Here is a 27,970-nt window from a genome sequence, read left to right as displayed (position 1 = left end):
TTGGTGACGGCAAGTAGCAGCATCAAGTCAGAGCGGCGGCGGTCGGATCCGAGAACGGTGGCCAGCAGGCGCTGGTATAGGTCGTCGAGGCCCTCGGGTACGCCGTCGAGGCGGCGCATTAGCACGTCGAGCTTGTCGCGTCGCCCTAGCGAGTCTAGTAGCAGCCGAACCGTCAGCCACGCCCACAGGAACACGCCCTCGGCCTTGTCGACGATGCGGCGCGCCAGGTCCTCGCACGAGTCGGCGGATATGGTGGCCGTGTTGGCGTCCTTGGCGAACATCTCAAGGCTGAAGCGGTAGATGTCGTCGCGGGTTAGCGTGTGTAGGTGGATGACCGTGTTAGGCGGGCCGGCAAAGGTGACTAGGAATTCGGTGTGCGGCCGCGCGCTGATGGCCATCTTAATGTCGGCCTGGCGCGTCCAGGCCTGTAGGTGGCGCGCCAGCTCCCAATGGGCGGCGCTGTCGCCGTGGTACTCGTCGAGCCCGTCAATAAACAGGCAGAAGCGGTGCGTTGGGTTAGAGGCCTTGGCCGCGAGCAGCTCAAAGGCGCGCTTGACGGCGCTCGCCGCCATGTGGTTGCTAGGCTGGGTCGTGCCCTGGTGCGCCATGGCGTCCCACTGCTGCGGGAACACTTGGACGATCAAGTCCGGGCACTGGCACAGCACCTCAAATAGAATTGACCGGTACAGCCCGTCGAGCGACATCTGCAGCTCGTCCTGCGCCGACCGCCAGAAGTAGAAGTGCGCCGTGACGAGCTTCTTGCGGCCCGCCCACTCCATGAGCGCTAGCTTGGTGCGCGCGTCGTTGTACAGGAACTTCATCAGCGTCGACTTGCCCGACCCGGCCTTGCCCGAGATATGGAAGATGTGGCTACCGTAGTGGAGCCAGGACATGAAGACCGACTCTTTACGCAGTGGTCGCCGTGGGTGCATGGGGGAGCCGTCAAGGTCGGAATCATGTTCGGATTCAAGTGATGGCGCTGGTGCTCGTTCAGTCTTAGTCATGTCCAGGGCCTCGACGTGCTCAGCCTCCGCCGGCTTCCAGTCTTCTGGTTCAACTGATTTAGGGCCTTCTCTCTGTTGGGGGTCTTCCTCGACAATTCCAGAAATAGGCGTCGATGCCACCGCTGACTCGGACGGAGCTTTTGCTTCAGACTTCTCGGATGCATCTCCCTGGGAACCGTCGTCATCGCTCGACACGTAGCCAGCAGACTCAAAGGACGAGTGGAGCATTCCATGGCCATATTCAACTGTGATAGCCTCCAGGCCGAAATTTGAACCCGGTAGTATCGTTGGCGGTTCCTCGGGAGTGTAAGAACCGCCGTCATCGGGGCAGCAGCCGTCATCGCCCTCGACGCTCTCCTCAAGCATCCACTCAAACGTACCACTATGGGCGTCGTGGATGGTGTCCTCGCGAGAGTATCTGGACTTGAAGTCGAGTTGCTTCAGGATTTCGTGCTGGATGTTGATGCCCTTGGTTAACGAGATGAGCTCCACTATGAGCCTGTGCACGCCACGCAGAGTATCTTTCCCGGGGTCCGCCGGATTTTGTTGGATCTTTGTTGTTTCTTGGACTTTGGGGGGTTCTGGTATCTTCGGGGGTTCTTCGGCACTGTATAGCGTCTCGGAGTCTGAATCATAGTCGTCTTCCTTCTTCTGGATGCTTGCTACCGCCTCCAGGATGTCGCTACGTAGCGCGTCGAGCTGCGATCCAGTGACAGTGTTGAGATCGCTGGCTTCCTTGCGGATCTGATCGAGCTGGACCTTGATGGACGACTGCTGGTCACTTCAATCTGAGTCAGCCAACGATACCGGAGAAGCTGGTGACAGTCTGGGTAACAATACTTCAGCATCAGGCCCAGACGCAGCATGATCTCGCTGCGGTACTCGCGGAGCCTGTCGAGGATGGACTCGACATCGGCGGCCTTGCGGATGCTGGCCCATTTGACGCGCAGGCTGCCCCAGACCGAGTTCTTCTTCTCGCTGCGCTTGAGCTTCTTCAGGAGGGCCATCAGTTCGGCTGACAGCTCAGAACATTCAGCCGCGAGCCGTCGCAGGGCCTTTTCGTGTTTGGAGTCGCCCGACGGGGTGCCGTCGAGGTCTTCGGAGACGCTGCGCAGGTCGCTGATAACATCGTTGATGTGCACATTTTCGATCGTCTGGCCTGTCGCCGACTGGTAGACCTCGTAGGTCCCCTTGGCCAGGCCCCAAGAGAAATCGACAAAGGCGAGAATGGTGGCGGCAAAGGAAACTGCAGCGAATGGGTCCATTGCGGCACCGAGGCGGCCCGTGAGGGCGAGTGAGGTGTTTTGTGCGGCTTTTACTCCGCATCCATGTAGGAATTTGGGATGGACTGACGCGAGCGGGGTCGGTCGCATCCAAAACTGACAGAGAGGCGGCAAAATAGCACAACACGCCTGCCAAATGCAGCCCCCAGTAATTAATTGGTTGTCCACTTAGAGGGCCATCGCAGGAAAGGCGGCAATTTTTATGGACGCTCCTGCCCGCCAGGGAGAACGTCATCAACCTTGAAGTGTTTCACCCCGTGGCTCCTTCCACCTACTTTGCCCGAATCTCCCTCGCCAGAGTGGGGCTACGGAGCTTGCACGTGTAATTTAGCATACATGCGTCTAATTAAACGGACCTAATTTGTACGTTTGTCGAACTGAAGAAAGGGCGCCAGGACTTAGGTAATACGGCGATGTGGAATGATTTCTATTTGAAGCCTCGAGAATGGTAAAAAATCTTCCATAACTAGCGCGCGTGACTAGGCGACGATAGATTAACATTCCTTAATACGACGTTCATTCCGGCTTGATCGAATCTCGGCTCGATCGAGTCCTTCATCGCCTTGTCGCGAGGCTGACCATCCCTCACCATACTTGCGCACCCATATCTTTCTGGTCTCAGTGTTTCTTGGACACTGTTTACCAACTGCTCAAAGACAGCGTTGAAGGTATGTGGTTTATATGATTATTCACTGGATTGATTGTGTGTCACGTGAATGTGGCCGCCGTTGACGGACACCAGTCTAGTCTCCATCTGTGCAGGAAAATCCTGGTCATGTTCAGACAGAAGACGAGCACGCTGCTCATGTTACTGGGTGCCTGCAGTTTCTGTATGCAGGCCTAGCTAGCCACCTATTATTCACCCGTCTAAGACACTACCTCGTCTCTTCTCACTCGTCCGCGCGCCAAGCAAATCGGCATTTTCGTCTTCATCTTCACTTTTCTCCGACACATTACGGAGAGATCCGTTTTATCCCCCTCTTTCTAGGCCCGATCACCAAAAATGGCCTGAAGAGAACAAGGGACGAGACCGAGAGCGAGAGCGACGAAATCCTGCGTCCCAACAAATTCACCATTGTTGCTGACGAAAGCAACCTCCAACCAGCCAATACTGGTGGCCTCGACACCGTCTCAAGGGTGATTGTCCGGACAAGCGCCATATCGATGCCTTCGACACCTCTCAGCCTGCCTGTGGTCACACTGCCGCTGCGCACGCTCTTCGATCTGCCAGCAGAAATATTTGTCAAGATTCTGGGCTATCTAGGCCCGAGGTGTTTCCGCAAGAACACCCGCCGCCTTACCATTTCAAAGCAGTGATTTGAACTGGCTGGTTTGAACTGGCCTGCGAGTTTACATTTCGACACCTCGAGATTATGACCTGGGAACTGATGGAGCTCGTCCAATGCGAGGAAGCTCTTGAGCGCTTGCGCCAAACAGCCGTCGCATCGGTCGACGTGTATCTTGAGTATCCAGGCTTGCATCGAAGACCAGCGGAGATCCATGCAATGGAGTCAAGGATCGCGACGGTAGCCAGCGCAGTACGCCAGTTCCGCCAGCTAGTGAATTTGCGAATCCGAGATGACGGATCCTATTTCAGCGGTTTCTTTACAACCGACCGGAAATTGACTGCCTCGACCAAGTGGGCCAGCGGCATTTTCTCCCTTCCATTTCTGGACCCGGGCATGATGATCACAAACTTGCACCTCGATGTCGTCGGCGATGCCCCCGTAGGCAGCCCGCCCTCCCTCAGATCAGAGAGCCGGCATCGCTCTTTGCTTCTTTCTTTTTCTAGCCATCCTTCAGAAATCACGTCTTTTTACCATGAATTGAGATCCCCGGACCAGTGCACGCAGTGGTGTCTTTTTATTTGTTGTTTTTGACCACCTGGCAATGCAAGGCTGCACCTGTACTCTGAAAGGCTCGCCTTGGTGTTGTGGTGCCTTTTCACCACTTCAATGGTAGAAGATAGACGGAAATGAGTAGGTGGTAGGTGTATATGCAAATTTGAGAGAAGTATCTCTTAACCATCCAGACTTCCCTTTCGTCGCCTCGCTCCGTTATTATCATTTCAAGTGAACCCGCTATCGTCGAAGAATGCGCTTGTAATTGAGTCTTGCGCTCTCGAGTCTAGGTAGTCTTTGAAATGTCTACATCCCTTGCCCGACCCTCAACTGTTAATAGAAGCAGAAGCACATGTCTAGCCGTGAAGCAACACTATAGGGCTCTCGGAAGGGCAACTGCACCAGAGCTGCCAAAGATCAGACGGATAGCCACTTTACAACATTTCTGACTTCCACGCCACGCCTACCGTCTTGATCTGGCTGAAGCCCCCCTTGCCACCTGCCCCGCGTTGGGACAGTCGGCCACATGAATACGGTGGCCAGTACCGAAAATGCCCTTGTTTCCTTATCTATACGATGAGAACGGAGATATCCTGACCGTCACCCGATAGAACGACCACCCTGTTCACGTCACGAGGCGCCTAGAATTTCTGGCCACATGCCGTTTAGCGCCGCCTATGTATAAATTCAGCCAACAACCCTACCTTGTTCCCCACTTCCCTCTTTTCACTTAGCAGTGGAAGCCGGCACCCAGCCTTGTCCACTTTCTTCTCTTTGCAGTGGAAGCCAGTATGTCATCATCTTCACCGTCGCTTCTCTTTGCTACCTTCTACACAGAGAGCAATCCCACGCCTTCACCTGCTACGCCCGCAACTGTTGCCACTTCTATTTGCATTTCTGCTCCGAGTCCGAAATTCCGAGGCGCAGTAACAGCGAACCTGACTTCCGAAATCCAAGATGGCCCCGACTCTGCGACCAAGGAAGAGGGAGAGAGAATCCGCCGATGGCGACAACACCGATCGCCGCAGTAAAGTCAGAGTTGTTGGCGGCGCAACCGCTACGTCATTAGCTAATGCTAATTCCAATGCCAATGCTGACGTTGATGGCCACGACATTGGCTCAGCGCTCGTTACCCGCAACAGCGACATGTCACCAATGTCGGCACTTCTTGGCCTCCCCATCACAATGCCGTCAACCACACTCACCGGGCTACCAATTGATATCTTTGCCCAGATCATTGGCCACTTGGGAGGCAAAAAATTCTTCCGAGAAGACATCACCCGCCTCATGGTCTCGAAGCGGTGGTTTGAACAGGCTTAGGAGGTTATGTTTAGACACACGCAATTGACGACTAAGTTGGCAATGAACCTTGCGAAAAACAAGTGCGCCCTTGCGAACATGTTCCGGGGAAACGTCAAATCCGTCGAGCTCTACCTCGACAAGCGACGGAGCTTTGGCGGCCTGATGTACCCGAAGGACCGAACAAAGTTTCATTCGTCTTTAGCCGCTCTCACCAAGACTCTGTCCCAGTTGCGCCAGCTGCAAAATCTAAGCATTCGAGACATAGGAGTACATTCCTACAATTCCTATTCGGCGTTCCTCAATATACGGAACCAAGATGTCATGTCGCGGTGGGCGACCGGGGGGTTCGTCCGGGGCAACCTGGCCCGTGTGTTTTCGGCCAGCGATCTGACTATCACGAACTTATGCCTGGACGTCGTTGGGGAGTATGCGCGGAATGGCTGCTCAATGCAGCCGAGCGGCCACTTCTGCCGCTCGGTCGGCATTTTACTCGGCAGCATTCCGACGCTGAAGAAGTTCCACTGCCGCACTGCGTTCGTCTGCAAATGCCTTCTCGACACGCCCGAGAGAAAATCCAACCAGCCACCCCTTGCACTCGAGGAGGTGCTGGTCAGCCTATGCTTTGTCGGCCCGCTAGGTGCTGGCCCGAAGCTCTACCACTCGCGCGGATGCAGGTTCTCTGGGTATCGCTCAAACGACACCTCGACGTTGATTCGGCACATGGGGGAACAGGCAACCAAACTTGCTGGCAAACTCCCTAACCTAAAAACTGTCAAGGTCCTGTCTTGGAAAGACACCGGCAATAGTGAAGTTAGCTCTGGAACTGACGTTTATGCATTTGACGCGGTCACTGGGCGACGAACCCTATGGACGAAATCAGAATCCTACAAGAATTGGTCCTGGGACGATCCCAGGGGCGAGCCTGACTTCTAGGACGTGCAGTGGCTACCCGAAGGAGGAGCAGGAGACGCTTTGAAGCTCGCTCGGCGGCGGACGAGATGAAAGCATTGTTGTACAGACCTGAGTCATAATGGACTGGATGGGTTAGGAATCAACTAGGCCGATGAAGGATGGACTGGATAGATGGGAAATGAACTAGATAGATGGGAAATGAACTAGATAGATGGGAAATAAACTGGATACGCAAAAGTGACTCGTCATCCATGAATAATTTGCATTTGCCGTGGATATTTATATGTTGGTAATAGTATCAGTAGGTGTCTTACTGGCTTTGTAGTGTTTGACAAGATCATATCACCTCCCAGTAATACAAGCACCTGTCCGATCGTGAAGCAGTAGGCAGTATGTTAGTAGGACCCCTAGAAATGCAACACCGCCAGTGACGTCGACGGCCAGACGCCAGATCGCCAAGTCACTAGACCAATGCTATTATCCAGACTATTTGGACGATAGCATGGAGATTCCTCAATTGGTTTCCACGTGACGCAGTCCTAGCCTAGAGCCAAGGCAGAAAGCCGTTTTGCGTTTTGCCACCTGCCCCTCGTTAGAACCGGCCACGCCCTTTCATAGAGAGCTCCTTCCGACACGACACTGACTGACTGACCAGTCTACCTAGTGACAACCAACACCAATACTCAATCACGAACAAGATTAATCACTCGATTCCGTTCATTCCTTCATTTGGGGCATAACCCGACTACAGTTCGGCAATTTCCTGCGCTGCCTTTTGCACTCGGAAAATCCACCTCGATCGCCGACTTCGCGATCATTCAGCGACCATCCGACTGTCAATCGTCTTTCTCAGTCGTACATCAATTCCGAAATAGCCAAGTCATCATGATTCACTTCACGCCAATCGAGGAGATTGCCGTGCCCGTCATCACTCTCACGGGCAAAGAGAACCTCGTCATTTGGAACAATTCACTGCGCAGCCATCTGCTCGTGTACGGCGTCCTCCACTTCCTGGAGAGACAGGGCACCAAGGAGCCCGACGACGCCCCGGCCGACGCCAATGAATACGAAGTCGCTGAGGTCGACGACGCGAAGGCGAAGTGGGCTATGGACCGCTTCTTTGTCTGGGCTGTCCTTTACACCAGCCTGTCCAGCGAGGTGCTTGAGAAGCTGGAACTTAAGAACTGGCATATGAGGCTCAAGGACCCAAAAATTGTACATGATCTTATCATGGAAGTCATTCCGCGCACTTAGCTGGGCGATGGTTTGTTGCTTGTCGATAGCTAGTACAAGAAGGTGGCACCCTCAAAAAGAACAAGAACAACCTCGCCAAATACACACACCTCTTCTCACCGGCATCGACGAAGCGCTCGCGGCAGAACAATTCGGCCTATTAGTTCGGCAAAGACTTCAATGTTGACGGTGTAACACGGATCCCGCCTAGCGAGGCAAATACGGACATCGGCAGCTCAAGGTCAGGGTGCAAGGTGCTAATGGAGATGGACAAGGTCTCGGAATGATGGAGGGTGCTAAATGGGATCTGGGGTTGGGTGCATGAACAGGAGACAGATGAGATTTATACATGGCAAGGCTCGGGCCAATGTTTTCCCGGAGCTTATGGGTAGATCATGGCCTAATTTCTCACACCGTCATTTGGGGACTAGCCTATGCTGTGGCTATGCTCGAGACTCGTGACTCATCTCAGGAACGATGCCTGAAATAAAACCCCATGCCAGCCTTTACCAATCCATCATAGTTCTGACCTGAAATGTTCCTATCATGCTAAAAGTCAGGATAGAGAGCACACACATTGGAGACAGCCACAACGCGGGACAAACACCAACACCTCCTGCCTCAGATCCGCACTCACAATGTCCACCACCACCCTCCCGACCCCCATCCTCACCCTCCCCAAAAGCATCATCCGGCCGATCCACGCGTCCGACGCAGCGGCCCTCGTCGCAACAGCCAACAGCCCACGCCTGGCGCGGGGTCTGCGCGCGCACTTCCCGTCGCCGTACACGCTGCGCGACGCAGAGGCGTGGATCGCACGGTGCGCTGTCGAGTCGCCGCGGCGCAGCTTCGCCGTGTGCGATCCCGCGACGAACGCCGTGTGCGGGGGCGTCAGCCTGCGGGTGCTGGGGGGTGACGAGGCGCGCACGTTCGAGATCGGATATTATCTGGGTGAGGCGTACTGGGGTGGGGGTGTCATGAGCGAGGCCGTGGCAGCGTTTGCGCGCTGGGCGTTCGCGGCGGTCCCTGAGGCGGAGTTGCAGCGGCTTGAGGCGGGGGTGTATAGCTTCAATCCCGCCAGCGCGAGGGTGCTGGCCAAGGCGGGGTTTGTGTTCGAGGGGTGCAGGCGGGGGGCTGGGTTCAAGCACGGGGAGGCGTTTGACATTTTGATGTATGGCTTGTTGAGACAGGATCTCGAGTAGGAATTGGGACATGATTTGAACCGTGATTATTTGAGGTTCAAGCTAGACATATTGATGCCGAGGGGTGCTCTGCAGTCGAGAAACACCCTGTACGCAAACTACACCAACTTCAACTCGCGGCTCTCCCAAGTCTCAAGCCAGCGCATGCCGCCTTCGGCGAGACGAAGTGCAGCGTAGCCTACCCGCTCATACGTGTTCTCTCCTTTGCCTGGGAGCGACCGGAGTACTAGGCACTGTGCCGGCACTGTCTCCTCGGGCAGCGCATCGGGTGTGCGGTCGCGGGCGTGCACCAGCATAACAACAAGCTCCACGTCGTCGAACAGGTCAAAGTCAATCTCGAAGTGACGGCCATCCTCGCCATATCGAGTAATGACTGATAAAATATAGTCCTCATCGGAAGCGCTATCGTTCTCTATCATAAATAAGTCTGTCGTTGTCGATATGACGCTTGTCTCGTCGTCGGCAACATGCCGGTTGGGCTCATCGAAGTAGCCCAGGCCGACAGAGCCCTCAAGCTGGTATGACGAGACAACTTGAGAGCTCCGGACGAGGGTCTTGGTAGGCGCTTTGAGAACGAGATAGGCCGAGGTGAGCTCTCCGAATGGGGTTGTCTCGTCTTGCAGCACAACAGAGTATCCAACGAGCTGAGCTTTGTGCCCGCTTGGCAGCAGCGGATCTTCCCTGTTGTTGCCGAACAGGACCTCGTCGTTGCTCACAGCCCACGACCATGACGGTGCACGATACTGCGGCACATGGATACACTGACCTACGCCAGCATACCAGAGAAGGCCACGGCAAAAGTCACTACTCCACAGCCCGGCCAGATAGTCGCCCCCAATAACCGGCTGCAGACGCTGAGCAACACCGGAAAAAGCAGGGAATTTGTCAGAGTCAAAGGTGATGTTTCGACTCGAATATTCGACAACCAGGTCATAATAGTCGTCCAAACAGGCCTCGCGACTCAAAGGGCCATCATGTGCTAGCTTCTCCAGAGGATTAAAATGCACGACGTCAGATAGGGCGTGATACGATTCTGTTGGGAATTTGTTGTCGCCGGGGCTGTCGTCGGCAGATTTGAAGCCGGCTGGACACCTCCAGTACATCTGCCGATTCCCGTAGAGAACATGCTTTGACGACAAGATGAATTCTTGCAGGGTCCATGCCCGGGTGAACAATGGGCCTCTGAGAGCCAAGTTCCGCAGACACTCGTCTTCCGCGTCTACCCATTCTACCCTCACTTCTTCCCGCCGGGTTCTGTCCTCGTAGACGCGGAGTGTTGTGGGTGCGGGCGTCGACCTGTACATTGGCCTTGGGTCGAGGATGCCCACAGCACTATTGTGTGCAACGACGGCCGAAACGGTGACGGCAGAGTCGCGGTAGATAGTGCCCATCTTTTTCGACTCCGCCGCCCAGTCAAGCTTGGAGTCCTGCAGAATGCAGAGCGAGTCGATCCACAGGTAGCGGATGGAGAGTTCTCTGGTGATGATGATGGCGTCGCGGAAGTTTGCGGGCAAGTCCGCGTGGGGCAGGGCAATTTGGAAGTCGGAATATGTGTCGGTTGTCAGCAGGGTGGTGATCGGGCCGCCCCAGCAATGGCTGAGTGCGACGTATCTCTCCCTTCTCCCCTCAGACAAAACAAGACGTGCGTCTTCAGGCGCGTCCTCGTCCGTCCCAACATCGATGACTCGTGTCGGCAGCTCAGGGATTTGGCCGGTTGAGCAAGCGGGGTGCAGGGTTTCGCAGTCTTGAAGCCATTTCCTTGCAATGGCGTGGTTGACAGGTGCTCCGAGATGGGGGTCTACCTGCAGCCGGCCGATGCGCCAGTTGTCTATGGCGACCCTCACGTCTGCACGTTGTTCATGCGAGGCTATTTGTCGGTTATCTGCTCAAGGAGAGCACGGCGTGGACCGATATGGAGATGGTAATTAACGGGCATCATACCTCGAGGGGTGCTGAGAGCTAGGGACAGAAAGGGAAATGGCCAATCGCTGTCCTCTTCATCATCCTCCTGGATAGGGCCGACATGGACAAGAAGCTTGTTGAAGAGGCTTACGCTTTCGAGCGGCTGGGACGACCATACGTGGTCTGTGTTGATGCAGAGCTTTACATCGGACACGTCGAGCTGCTTGGCGGCTGCATACGCCGACTTGTCGATGTCGAGACGCGGGCCTTCCCAACCCGACGGCCAGAACGAGCAGTCATCCCAGGGGGTGCCCCTAAAGCATTCTAGGATGAGTTGGCACAAGTCGCAGCCACCCGTCGCCGACTGCTCCACGTCGCCAAATGACGGGTGATGTTGGTAGAATGCTCGTTGGGGGAAGGCGTGAGCCGAGAATTCCGTTTTGGCCAAGTCTACCAGCCGCTCGATTGACAGGCCGGCGCAGTATCCACACCGCGATGCCATTCTGGACCAGTCTTCCCCTGTGCTCGCTTTTTACAAACCGGCACCGCCCCGGTTTGAGCTTTGAACAAAGTTTCAGTCGTTGACGGGTGGAGTTTTAGGGCTCGTATGCGGATTGCAGCTGACGTTCTTGGAGTAATAGATTGACTTCGCCAAGAAAATAGGCCGGGGTTAGGCTGCAGACTTAGGCTGCAGCGGCCTGCTTCACAGCCACCAAGAGGACCTAGTCTCGGCAAGAGCAATGCATGTCTCTGGTTGGCCGAAACTTGAAGCAAACAACAACCGTGGGGCTCTCGGCGGTGAATGTCTCCGACTTGAATGTAATTGGATTGGTTACCAATCCTTGCGACTATCTTCCCCCGTCCAACCCGTCCATTTCATCAACAACCTCGCGCCATTTCAAGTTCTCAATTAAGCGGATGCAAATTTGCAGCGCCCACCCCCCTCTACCTGCAACTAAACTGCCTAATTCGGGAAATCGCCCTCGGCCCATGCCCAAGTCCTAGCGCGATAGCACACCCGAGAGATCAGGTAAAACAACCTCCTTTCTGACTTGTTCCGCTATGAAGTCGTCATATTCCTCTACGAGGGCGGCTATGTCGTCCGCATCTAGCTTAAAGAATAAATTGCTGGAGTTAGACGAGTGCGAATTGTTGTGGGCGGCGGGCTTCTTTTTTTGGCGGCACTCTCTTGCCCAGTGGCCGGCCTTCCTGCAGTTGTCGCAGCTGCCGTCGCGGATCACGGTGCCGTCGCAACGCCGCTTCACGCCGTCGGTCTCCCGCTCTGCTATCGAGCCCTTGTTCTTGTTCTTCTTATCATTATCGGTAGCTGCAGCTGAGTAATTAGTCGCTTACTTACTTCCTTGTTGAGTGCATACCTGATCAAGTTGGCTTGGATCTCGAGCAGGCTGGGACTTCTGCAGCCCATGCTGTCCTGTGTCGTCGCGCTCATGGATGCCCATTCTGTAAACCCGGATCGGTTGGCGTTACGGACATATCTGGAGATGGCATCGGATTCCTGCAGTGGCTGTCCAGTAGTGGCAATGACCCACACCAAATCGTTGAATTCCATGTAAACTTGAAGACGTCCCCTTTTTCACACCGAGCTCCCAGATCTCAATTATCGCGCAAGAACGCCGTAGCTCATCATTGATGCCATATCAAATTCTGCTTATTTCGAGGTCTTCTAGTTAATAAAAGATACCTTAGGTTTCTTCTTCGCTCTTAGCCTATCTTACTAATAATTTTCCACTTAAAATTAAAATTGCTGGCGTCGCTTCGTTCGTCAGTCGCGTGACCCTTCGCTGCGCTACGGGACGCTTCCTTCCTCTCTCTCGCTCCTGGTAATTTAGAGCGCGATAGTTAGCTTATTTAGATAACGTAGAGAGCAAGCGAAGCGACAATATCCTGCCCGGAGGCCAACAACTCCGATGCTCTAGAGATCTTTTCTTATAACGACGGCTAAACCTACATAACTAAATCTTATATCTATACAATAGAGCTATTAGTTATATACCCGCTCATATCGCTCGAGTCAACCTTATCTTCCTATAGATCTAATAGCTGCAACTTCTTTGCCTCGTAATCCACTATCTTCAATTGTATGCTCTGTACCGGCACTTCGCGGTGTATTCTACTCCGATCAAACGGCGACTCAAACATTAGGCCATCCAAGGTCTTGACCCTGGAAACTGCTATGTACGATAGGCCGGACGCGAACTCTGGCGCGGAGATATCATAAACCACCTTATCAAGAGTAACGCCCTGTGACTTATATATTGTGATTGCGTAGCAAACAAGCAGTGGAAACTACTCCCGGTAGCCAGTGCCAGCCCCAGGAACAAACTCCTGCTAAACCCTAAGGATAGGAACTGTTACGGCACGGCCGAACTATGGTCCGTGGTACCGCAACTATGCAATGAGGCTGCAAGCCCCACTTGCAGCCCTATTCCTGATTGGGGCTAGTGCGGGGTCAGCTACATGGAGGGGTCTACAGTGGTGGCCGTGACACCTAACACCACAAAACTAACGCCTGCACACCTCGCAGGCTTTTTCTTTTTTGTAAGAGAAGGCAGGTACGCCTGATCAAGGTGGTCACAATAGGAGCAACAAGCAGGGCGAGCAATGACTGGTATTGGCGTAAGACTTCAACCTGGCCTGAGCTAAAGAGGTGTGCGAAGGCCATGGTCTATATACACGTGAAAGGGGTTACGAGTCATCCTTGCGTGGCCAGGGTGGTAGTGGCGATAGTGCGTGGCCCTGTTAGCGGTGGCGATAGTGGCTATGGTGGCGAGGGTGGCCCTGGTGGCGGTGGCCATGGTGGTTACGAGGGTGGTTTCCTTACAGATGGCTTTTGACTTGTTGTCAATACCGTCTATGTCAACAGAGTGCGAGAGGGCATTCAGCCAGGGAAAACTGGTCCTTGGCACACAGAGACATAGTATGGTCGTCGAAACCCTGAATTACCTCATGTGTAAGAAGAATTGGGCGAGTAAATGAGGATCCTGAAGGTCAAGGGCTTTTTTCCGGTCTCAAGGTGCCATTCAGGGCTCGATTTTCTTGTTTTTTGGTGGAGCGGCAAATTCCGTCAATTAAGTCAAATAAAACCCACCCAATCAGAGAGAGCCTCTTACACAGATAAATACACCATTTTGGGCCTCAAATACAGTCAAATAAGGCTTCATATTTGGCCTGATTGAATTGATGCCAGCGCTGCCGAGCAGGGCGCTCGGTAGTCTCTGAGACGCTCGGTGTACCAAGCGTTAGGAGGAGCACTGAGCACGCAAAGGAAGAGTCTTGATTGGTTACCTGAATTAGATATATACGATGACCGTAGCCACGGTCTTAGACAGTTCTTGCTTGGTTCTTCAAGCAAGCAATACACATTCACTGCACTCATACACTTTGAGTGGCATTCCAATTTGACTGTATTACCCGTGCGATAGGAGCTTGCCCTTTGTTCTATCTTCATAATTACCAACCCAGCATTCTGTGGAGCCCGTGCTCCCTTACAGACAGACGACCCTAACAGTCGAGTGGTTTGTAATAGGTGGGCGAGGAAATTCGACGCGGGGTTGAAGGGCAATTCGCGTAGTCACGTGCGCAAGCCCACCTTTACGCACGCCCTGTCACGGTCGCCACAGGGCTCATGTGACAGGATTGATTCTATTGGCTGCATTGTGTGTGGCCTGTGCGCACTGGCACCACTACCTATTTCTTCGCGCCCTGCGCGGACCCCGCGATAGATTCCTTTCTCTTCCTTAGCTTTAAATCCACATTCGTTGCTGCCTTCAACTATTGACATCCCTACTGCGTAAGGCGGGCCGTCACACGCCCCACCACGCTAGAAAGCATTTAAACGCTTATATCTCAGCCAATTTCCCTTATAAAACGAATCGGGCTTTAGATTCAAAATTTCCGTAGAGTTATACACATAATGATACCGGTTGCATATTACAAACCACTCGACTCTCAGGGTCGTCTGTCTGTAAGGGAGCACGGGCTCCACAGAATGCTGGGTTGGTAATTATGAAGATAGAACAAAGGGCAAGCTCCTATCGCACGGGTAATACAGTCAAATCGGAATGCCACTCAAAGTGTATGAGTGCAGTGAATGTGTATTGCTTGCTTGAAGAACCAAGCAAGAACTATCTAAGACCGTGGCTACGGTCGTCGTATATATCTATCTAAGGCGGACCAATCAGAGTCCTTGGTGTCTGCGCTCCGTGGGTCCAGGGCGCTCTGCTCGCAGAGCGCAGGGGCCCCACAGAGCGCCCGCTCCGTCCGCTCTGCTGGTCTTGGCAGCTAATCAGGCAGAGCGCTTCCTGGTTGGCCGCACCCACACTGGGTGGGGTCTGTCCGTCTCCACCACGTCACCCAATCACGGGGCGGAAGCAGGGCGCCTCATGCACCCTGAACCAGGATCGTAACATTGCATCAATTTTGGAAAGTGTGCTGACCGAATGGCAGATAGGCACGTGATAGGGGCTACCCATATTGATGTGACTGAGAAATCGGGTCCACTTTTCCACATAGGTTAGCCAATCCGGAAAGGCGATAAGGTGTCTTATCAATTTCACATGGTAATTTTTTCAGAGTTTCGCAGTAATATTGTCGTCCGAACAGGATAAGATATTATTTACTTAACTGTTTAGATAATAGTGAAATCCCAACGATTACGAAAGATGGGTCCTGAGGGGATAAATTCAAATTTATTGTTTGGGGCGATGGTATTTACCAGCTTCGAGAGTGAGGATGTGGCAAATGTTGGAGCTTGTGCGAGGTACGGTACATACTGAGTGTGTACACTGTGGATCTTGACTCAGCACGGGCAGGCACCCGGCCACAGAATAAGTTTCCCCGTCTGCCAAACCCAACGCGTCGCGTCAGCACCAATAGAGCGCTGCTGAACTCTTGACTTCTCGAATTGCCACACAACATCCGAGTCTGCCCGCATTATATTTGTGCTGCTTCCGCTGGCCTCCAATGAGCCGCTCCGTGTCGACACGGCGCTGAATTCACGCGAGTTGAAAGCCTTTTGACTTTCTCCTGGTGAGCGCATCTCAACGCGATCCTTATTTGGCCCCGATTTAAAGTCCAAGGCGCACAGATTCCAGAAACTATCACGCAGCGCCGCCCAAAACACCGACAAACGTCAAGAATGGCCGCCCCTATGCCTCGCGGATGTCGCTCCGTCGCCGAATACAGTTTCCGCGAGGAACAAACTGATGCCATTGTTCGAGCCGCCGCCTACCATCGCAAAGACTTCTGTCGCTCCGTGATATGGTTCTCGCCTCGCGAACACGCCGGCATTCGTATGCCGATAGCAACACCCTTCCCGCAGACTTCTAGTACAGGACTCGGCTCTCTCGATCGACTACCCCTTGAGCTCTTATACGACGTATTATTACGTCTGGATATGTATTCAATATTCAACTTTCGACAAACAAATCTCAAATCGAGAGAGACGGTAGACTCTCTTAAGGAATACCAGGCGGTGGTTTCGCATGGACTAAGCCTTCTCTGCGCCTTGTCACGGACACGACTTGCCGTCAGCGTTTCTCTATCCGACTTTTACCGCGAATTTTGTACCAAGGCTTGTACTCTTTGCGGTGAATTTGGCGGATTTATATCGCTCCTCCCCTGGACTCGGTGCTGTTTTAAATGCCTCCAAGCGGCCCCGGAAACCCAACTGCAACCTCTTGCCGCTGTCCGGAAGCAATTCCACTTGACCAAGGCCCAACTAGACCAACTCGCGTCATTCAAGACTTTGCCTGGGACATATTCGACGAAGGAAACCGGATACAGATCTCGAACTAAGGTCGTTTCTGTGCATCAGGCCAAATTGGTTTCCGGAAATCAACCGCACCCTCTCACGCAGGTGCATCCAGCACACTCGGGACGAAATGAAAATTTTAACTTTATGGGTTCGTGTGCAATTCCTTGTTATGATAGACACTGGTCGAGTCGAATACCGAATATCGTGTTCGGGGTGTCAAATCGCTCTCGAAAAAGACATCATCGGCTCGAGGGGCGAGAAATGGGCATTTGAGGCTCGCGACAAGGTATATGCGCAAGATGGCTTTTTGGAGCATTTCCGATAGTGCAAACAGGCACAGCTCCTGTGGAGATCGAGTGGCGAAGGTAAAAACCTGCCAACTGAGCTACCAGAGGCTGCTCTGAGAGGAGGCTACTTTAGCAATAAGGAATGCTGTCGCCTTCAAAATACTCCCCTCACCTTCGCCAAAAAGATATAGCCCAGGCCCGACGAAGAATACCCCCTTTCTTCACTCCCACAACAGTGTTCGTCGGTTCCGCACATGTTCCCTCTTCTTCTGCTTTATTTCTCTCCGGGGTCGCAGTATCCGACCGGGGAGGAGCGGGACTTGACCTAGCCGGAGATGATGACTCGCTCGAGCTAGTAGTTGATAGCTCGGGTGTACCCTTCCCCTGGGGCGATTGAACGCTCATATTGGCTTGCGTCGACAACGACGACATTGGCGTATCCGGCGTGAGAGGGGACGCTCCCGCGACGGACTGACTGGTGTGAGACGCCGAAGAGCTGTCGTTGGCACTGCTGGAGGTAGTCCCTGCTGGAGAGTCTGGAGTGATGTTGCTCTGCGGTTGCATAACCCCTTTACCGTCTGGCCACGTCCATTGGAAGCCGTTGCCCTGGCCGAAAATGACGGCTCTATCTCCTATGCCGATGAGACTGAGAGAGCTGCCGGTGGCGATACGTCGCCAAGAAGAAGGCACGAGTTGCTGGACGGGAGACGGGTGTTTTCCCAGTGTCTGTGTCGCGTCGCACACGCATCCGAAAGGATCGTCTCTAGAAGGGTTCATCCAGACCAGGTCGGGCGAAATGTGGATGGGGTCTGCCAAGATATCCCCTCCGGAATCCTCAGCTATGTTCTGTAGGTCCGCGACACGAACACAGAGGTAGTGTTTGGCTGTGGGAACAGATCCCCAGCTGGAGCACCTGTTCCTTGCCGAGTCGGTGGTCGGGGATAAGAGGTCCCCGAAACCTTTGCCAAACAGCGTCATCGCTTGTGCGATCCTTGTTAACTCAACCCAGCTGAATGCGCTTGCAGGCAGAGTAGCTACGCGGAGATGGGAAGGGTCGTGGTTGGTTGCCAGATCCGAGAAATCCCAGCCCTCAAGGTGCCTCCGGAGCCGGACTTTGGCGTTGAAGCCTTTGGTGTTTTCAATCTGGGACTTGTGTTCGATCATCCTCTCAAGGTAGGTGTAGATCTCCTCCACCTTGTTTCCTAGAGTTGTATAGGTTATTTTGGTTTTGGTCTCGGTCCTCGTCTCGCCGTCGACCCCTGTTATGGTCTCCGTGTGTGTCTCCTCCTTCGAAGGGTAAAGTAACAGTCGACGGTGTTCCGGCTTGAGAAGAACCTCGATTGCCGAACCATCCTTGAGTTTGGAGAAGTCGAACAGGAACTCGGACCGAAAGCTGTCAGTGCGCGAATGCTCCAACGAGCCGCGCAGAAGGTGATGCAATGCGGTGGCCCCGTCGACCATCCAACCACGCTTGGCTTCTACGTCCCAGAGAACAACATGTCTTTGGGTGATCCAACGAAGCTTCTCGACGTATCCACCCTTGGAAACGTGGATTGGCACGTCCTTCTTGCCGATGCTGAAAGTGGCTCCCCCGGTTATCATCTGGCCACACGAGAGAGAGATCTTGTCGAGAGCAAAGTCTCGGCCAGCTTGTGGTAATCCCGATCGTTTGACTTTGTAGTTGGCATTGGAAGACCCTAGCTTGTGTTAGTCAATGTGATCCATTACCGGGTTCGAGGCAGCCCCGGCTTACCTGCTAAAATGCTGGTTTTAGTGCACCAGCCGACGATGTGTCGCGATGTGGAGAGCACATGAGCCGGAACCTGGCCGGCCGATGTGTCCCCAGCCTCGTTGTAGGATATCCTCGTCCCGTCCGAGTTGTAGAGGTGATGCCAGTTACAGACTCCATCCGTTTGATCCACAGCGACGAACATCGAAGCAAAGCCCTTGATGTAAGACTTTCCCAGAAATTCAGTGACGTGGGTGGCCTGGCCGAGCCCGGCCATGATGTGGAGGGGCACCTCCAGTCCAACTCCATCGTGTGGCCTTCGACGGATGGGATAACCTCTTACGACGACTGGGTTCCGAAACATGGCATGCCAGCAGGTGCCATTCGGCTTCTGGTCTAGTTCTCGTACGCTCAAGTCGAAACCGACATCCGCCTGTCGCTTTCCCTCCGAGTTCGTGATCTGTTTGATGAATGGAGTGCAGTACGTCAGTTCATCCCCCTCACTGCTTCTCAGAGCAGCAGCAAGCCAAATGATCTGTTCGGCCATTTCCGTTATGACATCAACAGTCCCTTCGACTTCTAGGGTGAGAGAGCCATCAAAAGCGGAGGCAGTTATTCGAGTCCTGTCAGAGAGTTCTTCTATAGGAAGCATGGCTGTCAGCTGTCCCGGCCGTAAACAGCGATAAGAGCGCTTACCTGATGCTGGCTTCCCGCTCTGAAAGGCTCTCTGCACTGCCGACAACACATCACCTCCTGTGCTCGGCCACGTCTGCTCCATGTATGCCAAGCAGGTGAGAGCTTGAGCATCAGTAGGAAACCCGGTTATGGCTATGACTTCTCCAAGCTTGAACTCCCCGGCCGTGTCTGGATACTCATGTCGGACGAACGTTTCAACATCGCAATCACACCTGATAGCAATGGCATGGACGTCTGATGCGACTTTGCTGCTGACTGCCTTCGCTCGAGGCAGAGCTTTGGAGATCTGACTTCTGATGACTGCGGTGGCGTCATCCGGGGAGCCAGTGCTGAGACCGGCATTCTTGCCGAGGGAAGCGAGAAGCCACTTGTAAGCAGGGGATTTGAAAGCAACTTCGCGATACTTTTGCTCATCCGGGATGGCAGCCATTTCTTGTTCATCCAATTTTGCAGGAGGGGCTTCTGGGACGTCGTCGACTAGGCTGGGTTCGTCTGTGAGATTTTCAAGCCACCTTTGCACGCTGTCTCTAAGTTTTTCTTTGTCGACTAACTCCTGTGGCTTGGAAGAAGCGTCTTCGTCGTTTGCTGTGGCCAGGAGAGCTTCCCTAAAGCGCCGCGCGATATTGCTGGTTGAGTTGTTAGTGACTGACTCCCACGAGCTTAGCATTTCGGGACAAATCCGCTTACTGTCTGTAGCGGTGGACAAAGTACATGACCGAGTTTTCCGACTGCGTGGTTGAATGTTGGCCCAGTCGTAACGCAAAATTCCTAAGGAGGTCAGGCAGGGTATCGGCCATAGTCTTCTTGGCAGTTACGTCGGGCTGCAGCATCCGCACCCAGTTCGCCAAACCATCGGCGAGTTCGGATTCGTACACGTTCAAGTGGTAGTCATCCAGATGGTCAGCTGCTGAGTATACAGTGGCTGTGTCGTTTTCGGGGAAGAGGTTCTCGTCAACACTCTGCTCGATCTCCAAATCAGGACCAATGGTACCGATATTAGGTCCCGACTCGACGACTGGCGGGAGAGTGGCTTTATTGGGTACATGCGACATCGAAGCATACCCAGAGTCGGTTGCGGCTCCTGCCGGCGCCATACTGGTCGTGTTGCCATCCGAAGTCGACATTTGCGGCCCTGGATCATAGTAGTGCCCACTTAAACCCGACGTACCCGCAGGTGAGCCTTGATCGGACTGACCGGGATTTGGAGGAGCCACAGGAGAGCGGGGATGGAACGGACGTGTTGCTAGAGCGGGATGGCCGGGGACCGAAGTAGAAGGTGGGTAGTCATACCGACTGAGATATGGAGGAGCTACAGGAGAGCGGGGAAACAACGGACGTGTTGCTAGAGCGGGATGGCTGGGGACCGAAGTAGAAGGCGGGTAGTCATACTGACCGGGAGAGTAGTCATACTGACCGGGAGCCGGAGGCGGAGTGGGATAGGCGTACGGGCCTGGGACCGAAGAAGTGGGAGGGTAGTCGTATTGACCTGGAGCCGGCGGTGGAGTGGGATAGGCGTACGGGCCTGGGACCGAAGAAGTAGAAGGGTAGCCGTACTGCTGACCGGGAGCCTGAGGTGGAGTGGGATAGGCGTACAGGTCGGGGACCGAAGAAGTGGAAGGATAGCCAAGTGCTGAAGGATCACTGAAAGACAGGGGATCACCCAAAGGACTGATACCAATGCGATATGGATTTGCTTGGCGGTTCTTCCAGATAATGTAGTCGCTTTGTCGTTGAGAGCTGCTGGCGGATTGGCGGGAGGACGCAGACGTGCGGCGGTTCTCCTGGACAGTATAACCGCTTCGTTGTTGGGGGCTGCTGGCGGATTGGCGGGAGGACGCAGCCGTGCGGGAAGATGCACGTCTCTCTTGCTCCCATCTTGCACTATCTGCTTTGAGGCCTTGGACCATGGCCTTTGTGAGAAATGTCTCAGCTGATGCGCCATCGCAGCCATTGTTCAAATTACCTACAGACGTCAGGTTCCTGTAAGCCGTGACATAATACCCCCGTATGACTTTTCCATCCGGGCTCTGGTTATCTGTTGTCAGCCATAGCACCTCTATACTCTGTACTCCTGCTTCCATCGGGTTTTCCATACCTCAAACGTCCCTAGACGCACTGTTGCGTCATTCCCAAGGTAACTGCACATGTCGCTCACGATGACTTCTCGGTCAATACCGTCGCGGGGAACGAAGTATTCGTTTTGCTTTGCGGCTACCGGAATCTGGGGCGCCGAAGCCGGCGGCTGGCCTGGGTTGCTGGAACTTGCCATCGTCTTGATGGTTTCGACTTTTATTACAAATGTATAGAAACCTGGCGCTGAGCTTGGCCGGATATTTTGGTGCGAGCTGGACACCAACTCGGGGACGCAAAAATTGTCGGGAAGTCGCTGCTGCGCATGCTGCGCAGAGATTTAGGCAATCGTGGGCGAAATGGGAAGCCATTTCGGAGAATTTTTGACCCGACCGACAACGTAGCGTTGTGTTACGCCCATCTTTAGGGGCCTCCAAAAGTGAGGCGAACCGACAAGCCTTAGTTAGGCCAATCGCTGGTCTGACGAATTAAGAACCATAGGATTCTCGGCCACTAAGACGCTCCCATCTGCCCCCTTTCCCCCCTCCACCGCAACTCGACATCCCGGTTCGGCGCGAGTTTCCGTAGGATTTCCTGCTTTGCAAAGTAGCGGCCAGGACACATGACGTGGCCACCCCCTTTTGCAAGGTCAACATCAACTATCCTCAAGGCATCATGAAATGGAACGGGGGGCTTACCCTATGGAAAAAACGAACCCGGTCTTCCTTTCATGGCAGACTGCGCCTTCCCGTCGTCGCCGTACGCACGTGTCTCCCGCCCAAAACTCATTCGCCGGATGATCTCAAACCCCCCACACGTCGTCAAAGTAGGCAGCCTGCGAGCACCCCTGTAGGAGGGCACCTTTTTTGATAGGTCCAACAGCCTTAAGTGGTGTACTATGCGGTGGCCCTAGGCCAATAACCCCCTGGTGCTCCAGCAGCGGGAGCCCGCCCCAGGGCTTTGTCATGGCTCAGCCACAACAAAATCAGGGCTTCCAGATGGCACGCCGCTCACTGCCCTGAACATGGGGCCTGTGGCGGGGTTGCCCTGCACGTGACTGGGCACGTGGGCATTAGCCCCGCCCTAGAGATTTCGCCCACACATTTTGTAGGGAGATTTCCTCCGCCTAGAATTAGCTAGCTAATGCACACATTGTCCACTTCCACAGGGCCCGCCCCGGTCGACTACCCGGCATGCGGCCAGCGCGCAATGACCGCCATCGCCTACGAGGCCGGCGGCACCACATCGCAAGTCTCCCTCGTCTTCTTTTCTTTCATATTCCGGTGCGTCGGATAATATGTCAGGGAGACTCTGGTATTAACGTACCAATATTTCAAGTACAACCCGGAGGGGCACCTAGACTACATGTAAGTGCAAATGTATGTATGTACATGCGGATGACTAGGACAAACGAAATGATATTTCTCCAAATCAAATTCGCGACACCAACGAATCCCCAGTGCCCGTGACATTCAACATGTTCAACCGCACACTACTTGCATTGCTAACCTCCTTCCCCAGCGGCACCCGTCGCCCATCATCCCCAGTCCCCCGGCTGTCCGTCCTAAACTCGCGGCCGCGCACCTTGGCCAGTATCTCGTCAATAGTCGCGTCCCCGCCACCTCGGCCGATCACATCCCGCAGGACAGGCGCGCCAAACCCCGAGGCAATCTCCAGCGGGCTCAGCGTGACGTTTCTGCCCAGCAGCCAGAAGTTCCACAGCAGCGCCGCGACGAGGACCAGCCCGCACGCCATGGCAGCCAGCGCACCAGCCAGGTACCGCGCGTCGGCCTGGAACACTGCCGTGGGCACCGTCCGCCGAGCCGTGAAATTCTGCGCCTCGGAGATGTCGCTCCCCGCGTGCAGCGCGCATCGGAACATGAAGTCGTACATGGACGCCAGCACGTACTCGGTTGGGCGGGACCACTGGAGGCGGCACCGCTCGTTCCGGGGGAGGGCGTCGGGCGAGGCAAGGAATATGTCAGCGAGGGCGCCTGGTCCGCGGTAGCTGGACATGTTCATCTCCGGGCTGAAGGTCTTAGTGGCGTTGTCGGTGAGCCGGGTGATGGCGAACTCCACCAGGCTGACTAGTGGGCCGGCTCCTGAGCCGGAGGGCGCACCGGGTGCGTCTCCTGGGGATGCGTACGATGATGTGACGGGCATGGTCATGAGCTCGTCTCGTCGTAGTGAGATGGTCGAGTTTTGGATGGCGATGGGGTACTCGGCGGTCGCGGCGGCGAGGTCGCATGTTTCGACTTGGATGATGGACTTGCAGTTGCTGTCGACGGCCGAGACGTACTTGGATGTCAAGCGCAGAGTGGCGTTGTCGTTGATGGCTGTGTCGACCAAGAAGACGGTCGCGTTGTTGGTCGTCTCGGTGTCCAGCTGCAGAGTCTGCTGCGTGGTCCAGCATTGGTAGCTGAAGCCCGCGCCCCGGACGTGGCCGTAGCATGTGCTGTCGGCGCAGGTATGCCCCCCCTCGACATTTGTGACCATGGGCTCGCTGCGCCACCACTGCTGGATCTCGAAAAGGCCGTGTTTGAACTCGGCAAGCTCCCCGTCGTAGACGTCGCCGAACCACCCGTCAGGAATACGGCTGGCCAGGTCGAGTGACAGCGACTCGAAGCTGACACGGTCTTGGGTGGTCTGAAATGTTGACCGTTGCAGGAGGGGCGTGGCTGCAAACTGCATCACGTAAGAGAGCGATACTAGCAGTGCAACGGCTCTGGCCCTGGAGCCGGCGCGGAGGGCGGGGAAGAGGTTGAACCCGCGGCCGTGATTCCAGATGTAGTGGAGCTGAGAGATCCGGGTTCCGCTGGAAGCACCACGCCAAAAGCGGACGGCGATGCCCGCTCCCAGAGCAGCGCTGGATGCGATGCTGGACGTGAGGGAGAACACGGCGACAAAGACGGCGGGTGGGATGGTCCAGGACGCAACGACTTGGTCGTGTGAGACCGAGACCACAATAGCAGAGGCCACCATACATGCCACCATGCCGATCAGGGACGTGAGACCGAGCCATGGCGCTCTCTGGATGCAGGGCCTAGTGGGCATCTTGTCCCGCTGGAGATGATTGTGCAACTGGTGCAACTGCATCAACTAACAAGTTTGTCGCGATGAGTAAAATCTCTGTGCAGCTGCCGACGGTCCCAAATACACACTGTGGCATACTATTACGTGGTTTTGGTCTTTTTCAATGGGAATCGCAAATTTTATTATGAGCTGTGGTCGGCAGCTTGCCGGACTCTCTAGTTCTGAACTACCACGGCGACGGATAAATGTGCTTGCTTCTGGATGTAGTTATATTTTCAGTCAGTTTATCATTCTTCTGCTGCCCTGCAGTTCGAGATTGGCAGTCATACGACGTAGTAGATAATAGCCAGCACAATGTGACACTGACCAACCTCCCCCCCTCCCCCCTATGCCGGAGAATCGAGTCAAAATGGCATCAAGAACCTAACGACATCCGAAAGTATGTTAGCTGCCACCCAACCATCCCCAGGCATCCAAAGCTGTGAGCTATTCTCTGTCGATTTATTTATTTCCATGCTACATGGTGTTACATCTTCCAAACGGCGTAGCCACAACCGCTGGGTACGGTGTTGGCGTCCTGGCTCACAGTTGCAACGCTAGGTGCTGACATGTCAGCCGCACGCTGACCACCCTGTCGGTGGCCATCCTCCTGTCCCTAGCGTCGGGAATCCATAGGGCAGAAGCAATCCATTCGATATCACATTCGCAGTAACCTTCCTCATCGAGGCGAAATTTGAGATTTCAGCTAAAAACAAATATCCGAGCGCATGCCAATAATTCCCACCCGTCTCATGTTGCTCCGGAATTTCCGCGCATACCGGCCAAGCACGACAAGGAGCGCCAAAGGTGTGATTGGGTTATGATCTCGGGAAAAAGCGCACTTTCTTATTCAGCTATGTGAACTCGCACCCATACATTTCGTCCACTGCACTTACAACAAGTATATAAAGACGTCTCAATGTTCCAGGCGTAAGCTGAGGCAGGACATCTTGTCATCATTTCCTAGCTCAAAGAACCTTCGTCCTAGTTAGGTGAATACCGAGCGTTTGTTGTAATCATGCACCTCTTCAGTCTTTCAGTCGTTGCAATCTTGCTAGCTGCCCCCCGTGCACTCGCTGACAGCAGCAGCGCCACGTTGACATCCTCTCTACCTGTACCCGCCTACAACTGCACAGCAGGGAATGCAGTAAAGTACCCCCAGTCGTTCAGTTCAGCAGTGTGAGACCCCTGGAGTTAATGGCACAGCCTCTTATAGGGAGACAAATTTGTTTGCCAGAGGTGGTACGAAGCCTGCATGTGCGACTGCACTCAAGTCGTACGTCTCTCTCACCTAGCTTTTTTGGCCTTTCCTTAGCGACCTTGTGGCTGATGTGTGCTACTTTCAAAGAAACCTGTGAACTGCAAGCGGTGGGGGAAGGGTCCTGACCCTATTTCCAGTGGTATTCCGGGAAGCGGGGCAGGCTGCATGCCAGTTTGCAAATAGTGGTGCCCCTGGTAGTTTGTACGTTACCAGCATTTGGCATCAACTGTCCGAAGCGCATGCCCACCAGATGTTTGACAACTAGTTGTGGTGACCGAATTCGCATCAATGTTTTAGGGGCCGCTGAATGAGGCCTTATTCTTCAATGTTGTTTTTCCCGGCGTCGGCCTTATCGCGGCTAGTCTTTGGATCTCGGTATTTTGGTAATTACCACACCCTCCGTCTCCTATTTCTCTGCACGCTCCGTGCATGTTAGAAGGCGTAAGGCGATAAGAGGAGCTGAAAATTTGAATTGCCTTTAATGAAGGCAGATTTTTGTTTATTAGCTGTACTATATCGTCTACAGGCATCTTCTCAAAATGTACCTAATGTATAAAGTAATCCAATCCTTGTGCCGGGTCTAAGTTCAGTGTCAGCCAGCGCATTCCCACCAATGCCTTGTTTACCAATCATGCAGCTCCTCGGCTATTCATTCATGACCATCTTGTCAGTTGGCACCCACGTACTTGCTGACTTGGCATCGACATCCTTTCTGCCCATGTCCACAGGAAGCACTAGTATGTGCACCTGTAACTGCCCGTCTGCGCCACACTTCGTCGTAAGTACTAGTCAGTTTATTATTATGAAATCCTAGAACTGATATTTTTCCCCTCTAGGATAAGGAAATGATTTGCCAGAGCTGGTACGAGCGGTGCATAATCGACTGTAATGACAAGGAGAAACTAGTAAGTCTGTCTATTACAATGAAACCATACCAACTGGTGGCTGATCGGTGCTATTCTTAAAGAATCTTGGCTTCTGTGACAAGTGGGCGACTGAATCGAGTGGAAACGGTTGCCATCACATGTGTCGATTGGAATAGGAGTTATACGGCTATAATTGCTTCCTAGCTCTCTAGATAGTAATAAATAGAGAACAACCTTGCCCCCAACCTTGGTATTGCTCAGCAGCACGGCCGCCCCTCACCTAACGACGCCCGTCGCCGCCAAAATGAATCTCCTCCACCCCAACTCGCTCGCGCTCGACGTCGCGAGCCTGCAGGGCTTCGAGCCGACGCTGCATGAGTACGACGCGCTGCTCAAGGCGCTCGGGGCGGGGGCCTGGGTGGCGCCGCCCTGGATGTGTTTGACACGGAGCCCCTCCCCGAGTGCAGCTCGCTGTGGAAGGCGCCTAACCTGATCATCTCGCCGCATGCTGGTGGACGGCAGGGCGTACTTAATCATTAGATCCACAGAGGCTCGCTGATAGGTTAGTTGCGTTCAATACATTGGGCATAAAAATGTTTGTTTAGGGCTTAAGGAAATTCTTGTTATCGCGTCGCTCGTAATTACCATGATTATTCGTTCATTAAGAAATCAGTATGAGATGACAGTTTATTCAGGTTAAGCATAGTAATTTATTACGTCGCTATTAACTTGGGTCTAGTTCCGTGACTTTGATCGCAGGCTCGCAGCACAAATTCGCCACGGCTGAACTTGTCCGATTACATAGAACTAATCACGCTGACGTCGCAGAGCTACTCGACTCGCTCACCTGTTCTGACACATCCGTCTGGTAGGTATTGGGGAGTCATAGTCTAAGACACTCAGCGAGGGAATGGCATTTGGTCGCGGGCTTTGAACCGCACGTATTCCGGGTCAAACATGACGTTCGTCGCCTCCTCAAAACCTAGCCTGCTCAGCAAGGACAGGGCCTTTGCGAAGCGGGCCACGCACTCGGGGTCTACGCAATCGGGGTCTACGCAATCGGGGTCTACGCACTCGGGGTCCTTAACGTCCTGCCGGTGCGTTGACGCTAGCCGGCACAGGTCCTTGCCCACGGCCTTCCACACCGTGTACCCTGTCACCGCACACTTGGAGTGCGCCGTCACTTTCTCGAAAAATCCTGCCAAGCCTTCTTCTGTCTGTTACGAGCTTTTCCGGAGGTTGTTGCCGAAGGCAATCTGGAACTGTGCGACCTTCATGGTGGACATTGTGTGAAGGCTGATTGGGTGCGTTCTGGGAAGATGAGGTTTGATGGTAGGTGTCATTAGCTATATTGAGAGGATAGGTAGGCGCTGTTATACACTAGACTTATTAGGTGGTAACAATTCAGGAGAAATAATCTTATTATCTAGTCAATCTGTAGACAAAGGAGTCTAAGCGTCACGGTTATCTGCACAACTTCTTTATGTTGCTAACTCCCTCCTGTTTTAGTCACTGAGGCTCGATATAAGAAAGA

General features: G+C 53.9%; 13 protein-coding genes across 13 annotated transcripts; 9 read left to right on the top strand and 4 right to left on the bottom strand.

The window, feature by feature from the left end:
* Positions 1–83: 83 nt before the first annotated feature.
* On the bottom strand, positions 84–2,269 carry B0T26DRAFT_625123 (uncharacterized protein; the record flags this gene model as incomplete). Its single annotated transcript, XM_060436159.1, has 4 exons — positions 84–904; positions 1,319–1,556; positions 1,671–1,785; positions 1,845–2,269. Coding segments are annotated over 4 exons (1,599 nt in total), but the record flags the coding sequence as incomplete, so codon positions are not given.
* A 793-nt stretch (positions 2,270–3,062) lies between these two features.
* Positions 3,063–3,604, top strand: B0T26DRAFT_680618 (uncharacterized protein; the record flags this gene model as incomplete). Its single annotated transcript, XM_060440513.1, has 2 exons — positions 3,063–3,117; positions 3,276–3,604. 2 exons carry the CDS (start codon positions 3,063–3,065, stop codon positions 3,602–3,604), a joined length of 384 nt encoding a protein of 127 aa, XP_060292134.1.
* A 1,208-nt stretch (positions 3,605–4,812) lies between these two features.
* On the top strand, positions 4,813–5,773 carry B0T26DRAFT_876064 (uncharacterized protein). Its single transcript, XM_060448078.1, has one exon. It carries the CDS (start codon positions 5,086–5,088, stop codon positions 5,446–5,448), a length of 363 nt encoding a protein of 120 aa, XP_060292133.1. The 5' UTR covers positions 4,813–5,085; the 3' UTR covers positions 5,449–5,773.
* B0T26DRAFT_680617 (uncharacterized protein) lies at positions 5,491–6,363 on the top strand (the record flags this gene model as incomplete). Its single annotated transcript, XM_060440512.1, has 1 exon — positions 5,491–6,363. One exon carries the CDS (start codon positions 5,491–5,493, stop codon positions 6,361–6,363), a length of 873 nt encoding a protein of 290 aa, XP_060292132.1.
* Positions 6,364–7,227: 864 nt separating this feature from the next.
* On the top strand, positions 7,228–7,862 carry B0T26DRAFT_756437 (uncharacterized protein; the record flags this gene model as incomplete). Its single annotated transcript, XM_060446098.1, has 2 exons — positions 7,228–7,557; positions 7,740–7,862. The coding sequence occupies 2 exons, from the start codon at positions 7,228–7,230 to the stop codon at positions 7,860–7,862; spliced, it is 453 nt and encodes a 150-aa protein (XP_060292131.1).
* A 363-nt stretch (positions 7,863–8,225) lies between these two features.
* B0T26DRAFT_613314 (acyl-CoA N-acyltransferase) lies at positions 8,226–8,777 on the top strand (the record flags this gene model as incomplete). Its single annotated transcript, XM_060435933.1, has 1 exon — positions 8,226–8,777. A coding segment is annotated over one exon (552 nt), but the record flags the coding sequence as incomplete, so codon positions are not given.
* A 98-nt stretch (positions 8,778–8,875) lies between these two features.
* Positions 8,876–11,181, bottom strand: B0T26DRAFT_756435 (heterokaryon incompatibility protein-domain-containing protein; the record flags this gene model as incomplete). The annotated part of the gene is made up of 2 exons (XM_060446097.1): positions 8,876–10,623; positions 10,719–11,181. 2 exons carry the CDS (start codon positions 11,179–11,181, stop codon positions 8,876–8,878), a joined length of 2,211 nt encoding a protein of 736 aa, XP_060292129.1.
* Positions 11,182–15,837: 4,656 nt separating this feature from the next.
* On the top strand, positions 15,838–16,859 carry B0T26DRAFT_744081 (F-box domain protein; the record flags this gene model as incomplete). Its single annotated transcript, XM_060444357.1, has 2 exons — positions 15,838–16,557; positions 16,632–16,859. The coding sequence occupies 2 exons, from the start codon at positions 15,838–15,840 to the stop codon at positions 16,857–16,859; spliced, it is 948 nt and encodes a 315-aa protein (XP_060292128.1).
* On the bottom strand, positions 16,820–21,647 carry B0T26DRAFT_482928 (uncharacterized protein). The gene is made up of 4 exons (XM_060435287.1): positions 21,263–21,647; positions 19,855–21,194; positions 18,496–19,793; positions 16,820–18,439 (listed from the first exon to the last, which is right to left on the bottom strand). The coding sequence occupies exons 1-4, from the start codon at positions 21,434–21,436 to the stop codon at positions 16,911–16,913; spliced, it is 4,341 nt and encodes a 1,446-aa protein (XP_060292127.1). The 5' UTR covers positions 21,437–21,647; the 3' UTR covers positions 16,820–16,910.
* Positions 21,648–21,700: 53 nt separating this feature from the next.
* B0T26DRAFT_744080 (uncharacterized protein) lies at positions 21,701–24,992 on the bottom strand (the record flags this gene model as incomplete). Its single annotated transcript, XM_060444356.1, has 3 exons — positions 21,701–21,781; positions 22,822–24,300; positions 24,972–24,992. The coding sequence occupies 3 exons, from the start codon at positions 24,990–24,992 to the stop codon at positions 21,701–21,703; spliced, it is 1,581 nt and encodes a 526-aa protein (XP_060292126.1).
* A 254-nt stretch (positions 24,993–25,246) lies between these two features.
* On the top strand, positions 25,247–25,779 carry B0T26DRAFT_482977 (uncharacterized protein). Its single transcript, XM_060435288.1, has 3 exons — positions 25,247–25,456; positions 25,516–25,585; positions 25,658–25,779. The coding sequence occupies exons 1-3, from the start codon at positions 25,328–25,330 to the stop codon at positions 25,693–25,695; spliced, it is 237 nt and encodes a 78-aa protein (XP_060292125.1). The 5' UTR covers positions 25,247–25,327; the 3' UTR covers positions 25,696–25,779.
* Positions 25,780–26,149: 370 nt separating this feature from the next.
* On the top strand, positions 26,150–26,623 carry B0T26DRAFT_728887 (uncharacterized protein). Its single transcript, XM_060442926.1, has 3 exons — positions 26,150–26,348; positions 26,407–26,475; positions 26,538–26,623. The coding sequence occupies exons 1-3, from the start codon at positions 26,184–26,186 to the stop codon at positions 26,610–26,612; spliced, it is 309 nt and encodes a 102-aa protein (XP_060292124.1). The 5' UTR covers positions 26,150–26,183; the 3' UTR covers positions 26,613–26,623.
* A 117-nt stretch (positions 26,624–26,740) lies between these two features.
* B0T26DRAFT_756432 (uncharacterized protein) lies at positions 26,741–27,223 on the top strand (the record flags this gene model as incomplete). The annotated part of the gene is made up of 2 exons (XM_060446096.1): positions 26,741–26,854; positions 27,176–27,223. The coding sequence occupies 2 exons, from the start codon at positions 26,741–26,743 to the stop codon at positions 27,221–27,223; spliced, it is 162 nt and encodes a 53-aa protein (XP_060292123.1).
* Positions 27,224–27,970: the final 747 nt, after the last annotated feature.

The sequence above is a fragment of the Lasiosphaeria miniovina genome, assembly GCF_030549165.1.
Source record: "Lasiosphaeria miniovina strain SMH2392-1A chromosome Unknown B0T26scaffold_7, whole genome shotgun sequence".
In the NCBI taxonomy this organism is placed as follows: Eukaryota; Fungi; Ascomycota; class Sordariomycetes; order Sordariales; family Lasiosphaeriaceae; genus Lasiosphaeria; species Lasiosphaeria miniovina.
The sequence above is the reverse complement of the archived record's forward strand: the minus strand, read 5'-3'. Positions and strand labels throughout refer to the sequence as shown.

Bases quoted from the DNA above. Each gene is read 5' to 3' on its own strand.
- B0T26DRAFT_728887 (XM_060442926.1), top strand. From the start codon at position 26,184: ATGCCTTGTTTACCAATCATGCAGCTCCTCGGCTATTCATTCATGACC. The intron at 26,349-26,406 runs GTAAGTACTAGT...TTTCCCCTCTAG, and splicing joins CGTCTGCGCCACACTTCGTC to GATAAGGAAATGATTTGCCA. The intron at 26,476-26,537 runs GTAAGTCTGTCT...CTATTCTTAAAG, and splicing joins GTAATGACAAGGAGAAACTA to AATCTTGGCTTCTGTGACAA.
- B0T26DRAFT_482977 (XM_060435288.1), top strand. From the start codon at position 25,328: ATGCACCTCTTCAGTCTTTCAGTCGTTGCAATCTTGCTAGCTGCCCCC. The intron at 25,457-25,515 runs GTAAAGTACCCC...TTAATGGCACAG, and splicing joins ACTGCACAGCAGGGAATGCA to CCTCTTATAGGGAGACAAAT. The intron at 25,586-25,657 runs GTACGTCTCTCT...CTACTTTCAAAG, and splicing joins TGTGCGACTGCACTCAAGTC to AAACCTGTGAACTGCAAGCG.
- B0T26DRAFT_482928 (XM_060435287.1), bottom strand. From the start codon at position 21,436: ATGGCAAGTTCCAGCAACCCAGGCCAGCCGCCGGCTTCGGCGCCCCAG. The intron at 19,794-19,854 runs GTAAGCGGATTT...CAACTCAACCAG, and splicing joins TTTGTCCACCGCTACAGACA to CAATATCGCGCGGCGCTTTA. The intron at 18,440-18,495 runs GTAAGCCGGGGC...AACACAAGCTAG, and splicing joins TAAAACCAGCATTTTAGCAG to GGTCTTCCAATGCCAACTAC.
- B0T26DRAFT_876064 (XM_060448078.1), top strand. From the start codon at position 5,086: ATGGCCCCGACTCTGCGACCAAGGAAGAGGGAGAGAGAATCCGCCGAT.